The sequence below is a fragment of the Dendropsophus ebraccatus genome, chromosome 8 (genome assembly GCF_027789765.1).
Source record: "Dendropsophus ebraccatus isolate aDenEbr1 chromosome 8, aDenEbr1.pat, whole genome shotgun sequence".
Lineage (NCBI taxonomy): Eukaryota > Metazoa > Chordata > Amphibia > Anura > Hylidae > Dendropsophus > Dendropsophus ebraccatus.
In genome coordinates, this window is record NC_091461.1 from 21,144,333 (window position 1) to 21,153,228 (window position 8,896).

The 8,896-nt window shown below is 42.0% G+C and overlaps 1 protein-coding gene across 2 annotated transcripts in view; it reads left to right on the forward strand.

The window, feature by feature from the left end:
- Positions 1 to 8,430, forward strand: part of GOLGA7B (golgin A7 family member B) — a 199,543-nt gene extending 191,113 nt beyond the window's left edge. For both annotated transcript variants that reach the window (XM_069979988.1, XM_069979989.1), the window contains exons 4-5: positions 869 to 970; positions 7,827 to 8,430. In XM_069979988.1, coding sequence (XP_069836089.1) covers positions 869 to 970; positions 7,827 to 7,940 — 216 coding nt within the window. In that variant the 3' untranslated portion in view covers positions 7,941 to 8,430. The remainder of the gene's footprint in view (positions 1 to 868; positions 971 to 7,826) is intronic.
- Positions 8,431 to 8,896: the final 466 nt, after the last annotated feature.

Consider the following 8,896-nt stretch of genomic DNA (forward strand, 5'->3'; position numbering starts at 1 on the left):
CTGGAAAATCCCATTAAGGCCATTTAATCCCCTAACAATTGCTTTAGGACGTGGCAACATCCTATTACGGTTCCTTCTAAATTTGTTGCCGTTCTTAATTCCCCCCTCACTCGGTTCCCCCATTGTCTTCTTTTGGCAGTAATGTTATGTGACCCATGTGACTACGTCCCCTGACTGCTGACATCCCTTATAGCCTGATATATCAAACATTTTTGCCCCTTAACACCTCTTTTTATGCTACTGTCACCAAAACTTTTGTGTTTTTTTTCAGCATGTTTACTTGTTTGCTGGGAATTTACACATTTTGGATTTACTTTGCCTTCATTGTATCTGACTATAAGGAATTCATGGTCTCTAAGTATTTGCTTCCTGCTCTTTTGTACTTGTATTATTATTATATTTCTTAATTGGCACAGTGTGTGCTCCCCCCCCCCCCCCCACCTCCATCTTAAGACTCGCCATAGAGCTCCCAGTAGCCCCATTGATAGAGCGTCCGGAGCGGCTCTATACAGTGAAGTGCACTGGTAACATCTAAATCTGGACAGGTTCCCAGATCTCGAAGACAAAAGAAAGACGGGGATAATGGTTGGCTTAATAGGTAGAATTTCAGAAAGAAGGGGGGCTTTGGGACCTTCCCAATGTCTTAGGTCCCCATTGCTGCTAAACTTTATACAATGCATGACTTGACTGGAAATGTTTTTCTTTAAATAAGCTTGGTGGGTGGCTATTGTTCCGTAAGATAGTGTCACATCCCCCAGGTAACCTACAAGAGCGGCCGTTCAGGGCCTCATTGTGATGCTTTTCCCATGCAGCGTCTCCAATACAGAACACAACATATTGACTAATCTCTGCTTATATTATATTGAAGGTGTTGAAGAAAATCTCCAAATACATCCAGGAGCAGAATGAAAAAATCTACGCTCCCAGGGGCCTTCTAATTACCGACCCGGTGGAGCGGGGGATGCGGGTTGTATCCTTTATACAATAAATCTTTTTTATGTTCTTTATTGGGTAAGTCCCTATTTGTAAGCGTTAGTTCTAATACATGATAAATTAGATACAATATATTTGCGGGTTCCTTCCAAAAGCCCCTATAAAAACACAAATGAAAAACAAGCAAAATATAAGGTCTGATTCAGTAAATTCTTCTTTGTATAAAACTACATTTTTATTGGGTTTGTACTTTGATAATTTTTGCAGCCTTATTTCAGAAGATGCAATTGGACATGACCTTAAAGGAGAAGTCCAGCAAAAAAATTTTTTTAAACTATTGTATTGCCCACCAAAAGTTATACAAATTACCAATATACACTTTTTACAGGAAGTGCCTTTAAAGGGCTTTTTTTCCATGCACTTACTACTGCATCAAGGCTTCACTTCCCGGATAACATGGTGATGTCACTTCCTGGATAACATGGTGATGTCACGTCCCGACTCCCAGAGCTGTGCGGGCTGTGGCTGCTGGAGAGGATGATGGCAGGGGGACACTGAGGGACACAGGGCACTGGAGGGACACTGAGCATCCCTCTGCTATCATCCTCTCCAGCAGCCACAGCCCGCACAGCTCTGGGAGTCGGGTTGTGACGTCATCATTTTATCCAGGAAGTGAAGCCTTGATGCAGTAGTAAGTGCAGGGAAAAAAGCATTTTATAAGCATTTCCCGTAATAAGTGTATATTTGTGATCTGTATAACTTTTGGGGGGAAATACAATACTTTAATAAAAATTTTGTTGGACTTCTCCTTTAAGGTCTGAACAATATATGTCCCTCTCTGTATGTCCTGCACTGTGGCAGGAATGGCTCCCCCTAACCTCAACAGGGGAAGGGGCTGCTTCATCCAGGTATAGCATGTGCAATAGTCTGTATGAAAACTGGGCAAATCACATCTCTATCCATTCTTCCAGGATTAGGCTGAAAAGGCAGAGAGGGTCTCAAGGGAACGCTGTTCTCTAAATAAGGGCTGGCCCCAGAGGTGAATATTACAGATTCAATTTTTAATTAATCTAATTTGAGCTAAATTTTATTAAAACGAAAAATTGATCTGTCCCAGTCTTTTGCAGGAGCAGGGACTCCTTTCAAAGGTGAGAAGTCCCTGCACCTGTGTCGTGGGCGTGCACATTATACAGTGTATACTTATCATACAGTGTCAGGTCAGCGCTTGCTTGCTCCTCGCTCAACACACGCGCTGCTACTATTATACACGCATTGATAGCGAGTGGGTAAGTGTGGGGGGGATCTTTAGCTCATCCAGGGGGGCTCATAGGAGGCAATGTGGAGCGATGGTAGCAGATCTTTGCCGTTGTTGTCATTTGTCTTTCAACAAATTGAAAGGCATTGAAAAACAACGATCAGCCGACATCGTGCTGATCGACCTGTCAGGTCACTGTTTGCATGCTCTTTGTTCCCTGCTGGCTGCTGGTACTATTACATGCGCCGACTGCGAGCAGGTAAAAGCAGGGGGGCCGCATAGAGCTGGGGCTGCCCGAGCGATTGTTAAATCATCTGGGCAGCCCATAGAAGATAGCTGCTGTCTACTGCCACCGCTCCTATTACACAGAGTGACAGCAGCAGATCATTGCCAGGCTGATCGTTCGTGTTTCAGCCTGTTAAAACAAAACAATCAGCTGACATCGTGCATGTCGGCTGATCGTTGCCTTTTATTATACAAAGCAATTACCGTCCGTATCGGCCAAATACGGTAAATAACCACTTTGTGTAATAAGCCCCTTTGTGTAATAAGCCCCTTAGGGTACTATAACACCAAGCAATTTTTCAACGATCAATGATTAACGATGAACGATCTCAAATGACCGCTATGGCGAACGACCCTGAAATTGTTTAGCCAATTACACGGAGCGATGATTGTTACTTACGAACATTCTTGCGGTTGTCTTGTCGTTCCTATTGCATTCGTCTCTACTGCGAATGACGTCTTATTCCATGTGAACAATTTGCGAACGATCAACGATAAAAGTCAATGCAAATTCTATCAAACGATCAACGATTTCTCGTTGGTCGTTTGATTGTTGTCTGCTATTACAAATCCAAATGACCTTATGATTTTTCGAACGATAATCGTCCCGTGTAATAGGGCCCATAGAGTATATATTGACCCTATCTCCTGTTGCCCATCTTCTGACTCAGCATAAAGCGCAATAAGCTCTCCATTGTCTCTAGACTATGAGGAGCCAGCTACGTGCCCTGCCGGCTGCCATTAGTGGTGGTCACCAGTTGTATAGGATACAAAATCCAAAGACTTCATCCAAGAGGGCACTCGGGGATATCTCTAGATAATTTTTAAAGGAAATGCTCCTTATTACCATGATAAGCTGTTTACTCCACTGCTTTACTTCATAATAAAAGTCAGATAAGAGGCCCCGATAAGCAGACGCAGGGCTTAGCCCTCCATAGCTCCCAGGTCTTCTCCTAATTTAGGTATGAACTCCCAGTGAACTTTTATTGCTTTTTTGGTTGCTGTTTGTTGTTCCGTTTCCATCTCGTACTTGGAAGCGAACGTGAAAATTCAATATCTCTCTATTGTTTCAATTATGCAGAAGTCTGGTGGATGAATGTGTAATCTCAGCACATGTTTATCAGCTCTTACTCATATACCGCAGCTCCCCCTATACAGCATGGCTTCCAAAGTAATCATTGGATACAGATTTCCACCAGTCTTTTTAATATTCTGAAAGTTACTTTGTGCCTTGAACAGTGGAAATTGTTGAATGCTTTCCTTCCGAAGGCTAATACCAACATAAATATTAATACGGTGAGTTTCTTCCACAGAAATGATAAAGATTTGTCTTTTACAGAGTCCTGGGTATGGGGAGGGTGAAGGCAGCAGATGCCCTGAAGTTCTGGCGCCCAATGGGATCCAAAGTCACATAAGTAGTATTAGAGACAGCAGACGTGAGTTCATTTCCAGAAATTAATTTCAGGTTCAGTTCTGTAGAATTAGGTGGTAACATAAACATAGTAACATAGTAAATAAGGTTGAAAGAAGACAAGAGTCCATCAGGTTCAACCTAGGGAAACCCTACTGTGTTGATCCAGGGAAGGCAAAAACCCCTATGAGGCAGACGACAACCACCCCACCACAGGGAGAAAACTCCCTCCCGACTCCAATGGCGATCAGAATAATCCCTGGATCAACGTATCACTGGAAATCTAACGCCCATAACTTGTAATATTATATTGTTCAAGAAAAGCATCCAGGCCTTCCTTGAACTTATTTAATGAATCGGCCATGACAACATCATGTGGCAGAGAGTTCCACAGTCTTACCGCTCGTACAGTAAAGAACCCGCGTTGATGCTGATGATGAAATCTTCTTTCCTCTAGACGTAGAGGATGCCCCCTTGAAAGCATTGATTTGGTCTAAATAAATTTAGTCCAATTAAAAGGATGGAAACATAATAGACAAGGCAGGAGGTATGGGCTGTTTTGGTTTGGAGAAGTAATATTACAGTAAGATGATGGATAAGAAAGGCTGCGGCTGAGTAGGACTACTACTAGTAGTAGTAGTTGTAGTAGTAGTAGTAGTAATTGTTGTAGTTGTAGTAGTAGTAGTGGTGGTGGTAGTAGTAGTAGTAGTAGTAGTAGTAGTGGTACCATAGCAGTAGTAGTAGTTGTAGTTGTAGTGGTAGTAGTACCATAGTAGTAGTTGTAGTTGTGGTGGTAGTAGTAGTTGTGGTACCATAGCAGTAGTGGTAGCAGTAGTTGTAGTAGTAGTAGTGGGGGTAGTAGTACCATAGCAGTAATAATAGTAGTTGTAGTAGTAGTGCTGGTGCCATATCAACAGTAGTAGTAGTTGTAGTGTAGTAGTTGTAGTTGTAGTAGTAGTGGTGGTAGTAGTAGTAGGTGGTGATAGTAGTAGTAGTAGTAGTAGTAGTGGTAGTAGTAGTAGTAGTACCGTAGTAGTAGTAGTAGTAGTAGTACCGTAGTAGTAGTAGTGGTATCATAGTAGTTGTAGTTGTAGAAGTAGTGGTAGTAGTACCATAGTTGTAGTAGTAGTGGTGGTACCATAGCAGTAGTGGTAGTAGTAGTACCATAGTAGTAGTAGTGGTGGTGGTACCATAGCCATAGCAGCAGTAGTAGTAGTAGTAGTGGTATCATTGTAGTAGTAGTAGTGGTACCATAGCAGTAGTAGTTGTATTAGTAGTGGTACCATAGCAGCAGTAGTAGTAGTAGTAATAATAGTAATGGTAGTAGTAGTGGTATCGTAGTAGTAGTAGTAGTAGTAGTAGTAGTAGTAGTAGTACCATAGCAGTAGTAGTAGTAGTAGTAATAGTAGTAGTAGTAGTGGTACCATAGCAGTAGTAGTTGTAGTAGTAGTGGTAGAAGTACCATAGTAGTAGTTGTAGTAGTTGTAGTGGTAGTAGTACCATAGTAGTAGTAGTAGTAGTAGTAGTAGTAGTAGTAGTAGTAGTAGTAGTAGTAGTTGTGGTAGTAGTAGTACCATAGTAGTAGTTGTAGTAGTACCATAGCAGTAGTTGTTGTTGTAGTGGTAGTAGTACCGTAGTAGTAGTAGTTGTAGTAATAGTAGTAATAGTAGTAGTGGTACCATAGCAGTAGTTGTTGTTGTAGTGGTAGTAGTACCGTAGTAGTAGTAGTAGTAGTTGTAGTAATAGTAATAGTAGTAGTAGTGGTACCATAGCAGTAGTTGTTGTTGTAGTGGTAGTAGTACCGTAGTAGTAGTAGTAGTTGTAGTAATAGTAGTAATAGTAGTAGTAGTAGTGGTACCATAGCAGTAGTAGTTGTAGTAATAGTGGTAGAAGTACCATAGTAGTAGTTGTAGTTGTAGTAGTAGTGGTACCATAGTAGCAGTAGTAGTGGTAATAGTACCATAGTAGTAGTTGTAGTAGTAGTAGTGGTGGTACCATAGCAGTAGTAGTAGTAGTGGTAGTAGTACCATAGTAGTAGTTGTAGTAGTAGTGGTACCATAGCAGTAGTTGTTGTTGTAGTAGTGGTAGTAGTACCATAGTAGTAGTAGGAGTAGTTGTAGTAGTAGTGGTGGTACCATAGCAGTACTAGTAGTAGTTGTAGTTGTAGTGGTAATAGTACCATAGTAGTAGTAGTTGTAGTACTGGTACCAATGCAGTAGTAGTTGTAGCTGTGTTAGTAGTGGTAGTAGTACCATAGCAGTAACAGTACTAGTTGTAGTAGTAGTGGTAGTAGTGGCAGCACAATATGGAGCTTGATGGATGATGCAGGAGACGTGCGGCTGTGTAAAATCCCTCTCAGTGGGACTTAAGGTGCCAGGTATCAGGGTTGTCTGGTGATCTCGTCACTAGGAGGCACCCCTTAGCAAGGGTTTTCCTTCCCAGGTGGGATATCTGGCTATTCCCGTATTTTGAGACAGGTGACTGAGCCTCCACGGATGCCTTTTTTTTTTGCATAGAAAAGAATACCCCAATAATGTGGTGGTGTATTAAGCACTGCATAGTGGGACTCCACATTATTTTACCCAATGAGGCCTTAGTCTGCTCTTTGGAAGATCTTAGGGATCTAGGTAGCAAATTGCATGAACAATATGAACCAAGTTGATCAGCCGCCATAGGCTGAGCAGTCGACTTACTCCTAGGGCTAGATCTAGCAGAAAGAGTAAATGAATGTGGACTACAGGGTGGCTGATGATAATGATATATGTCATAGAGAAAATACGGAATATTTCCAAAATGTTGCAGTTAAGATAAAAAAAAAGACTTTGTGGTGAGACCCATAACCAACAAGCCATCCTAAGAATTGAAGCTGACACTAATAATATGAATTCAGACCGTTACTATAATATCCCAGATGGGAGCTAATCCATATATTATGCAGATATGATGCGTCTTATCAGGTATCTTTATTTAGAGTAGACCTCCTCCACATTTATGTAGGTGACCTACATATAGATGTAGCAGAGCTGAGTGTGCTCTATCATTTAACTCTTTAATATGGGCATAGTAGTAGCTCAATGTGTTACAGTCCTACAGAAGACCATGGACAGCATAGCAGGATATTCAGTATATAGAGACAAATAGCAAACTCAACTTTGGTGCAGAATTCCTTATTATAACATAATATTTGGGATTCTGCCTATTCTAATGTACTTAAAGATGCCGATGTCATGACCAGGCCACCATAAAAACTTTAAACAAACTTATGGGGTGCATTGAGTAAAGCCATAGGCCTTATGCGCACATTCAGTATTTATTCCAAGTCCGTAGAGTCCTCCCGCTATCCGCCCGTACAATCCTCTAAAAATGATGGATTGGGCATAGGTAATGCATCTGTATTTCTGTAAATATAGTTTTTTTTCAACAAGTCAATTATAAATACGGAAATACGGATGCCAAACAGATTACAATGCGTGAAAAATAGCGTATCCCATTGATCACTATGAGCGGATCCGTAAAAAAAATCTGGGTCTGGACTAGAACATGTCCTTTTTTTCTTCATTATTGGTTTGCGTCCTTGTAATTTACTGATCGTGTGAAAAACCCAATGGACATCAATGTGCACTAACTGGAAGACTGAAATACGAATCCGTAGATTATAGGACGTTTGAATAAGGCTATAGACTTCAAGTGTTCCCATATACAGGAGAAGCAGCAGGTAGGAGCACCCACAAAGCATGTTCTCTCTCTTCCCTGTCCTCACCTTAGGGAAGGGCTTCCATACTAAGTCTATGAGCTAAGTTTCAGGGAGCGAGATGGTTAGAGAATTGCTTAGCCGCACACTTCTCCTCACTGGTTCTAGTGATTAGTAAGGGTTGAGAGGAGAAAACTGTAAATGGTTACATGGAAACATCTTATTATTTCCCTTGACCTTCGACAACCAAGATTGAAATCTCGATATATGAAGACCGATGCAGCAGTGGCAGCAGCAGCAGCGGCAGCAGCAGCAGCACCACCAGCAGTGCCGGGGGCGGAGGAGTAGCCAGTCGGGCCCGATGACTGGCAGAGAGTCCCTGTGGGGACCTGTACTGCCGAGACGATGGCCTTTCTGAAATAAGGAGACTGAGATATCAGAGCACAAGGTTCTAGGCTCGTAAGATAGTAGGACTAGGAATTACATAAAGTATTAACACAATAGCATTTTTTTTTACCACTGACTAATCTGAGCCATGAACTTCAATCATCTTGTTCTGTTTACATCCTGCCTGATATGAACATTTACCTGGATCGAAACAATATACAATATGGCTTCCATGAGGATTTCCTTCCATGTCTGGATCATGCAGTTGATGTTGACGGTGATGATGATGACAAGACCCATCTACAATAACTCAGCTCAACCAGATGGGCCAAAAAAGTCACAGTAAAGGGTTTTCCAGCTCAAGTATTTTTCACCCATCCACTGGATAGACAATAAATGCTAAATTAGTGGAAGACTGACTGTTGGGACCCCCATGTGAGAAGAACCTTTCCCCAGAAGATCACCAGACAAAAGACTGTGACTAGTAGGCTTGTGAATGGAGTGGTGGTTGGGCATACACCCTGCCACTCCATTGTACGTCTATGGCACAGAGAGAAATGGACGAACGATATAAAATGGAACACGAGGCCTTACCTATAGTGTTGAGTTGACTGACTGAACTGTTTGGGTTCGACAACATTCTCCGAATCTGATCGCTCAGCATTTGATTCCCGGCAGCTGGAGAAGTTGGATGCTGCCCTAGGGAGTCCTGGATGTATCCATGTTTTCCTTGCAGCCCTAAGACAGCATCCAACTTCTCCAGCCACCAGGAGTTAAATGCCGAGCGTTAAGGTTCAGAGAACGTTGTCTAACCTGAAGTCCACTAAACTCTTCTTACATAGGAATACATTATAAAAGCCTCTGAGCCTAAAAGGGGTTGTTCTTTTTCTCCCAAAACAGAACTCCCCTAAGGGGTGGTAAGAGATTTTTTTAT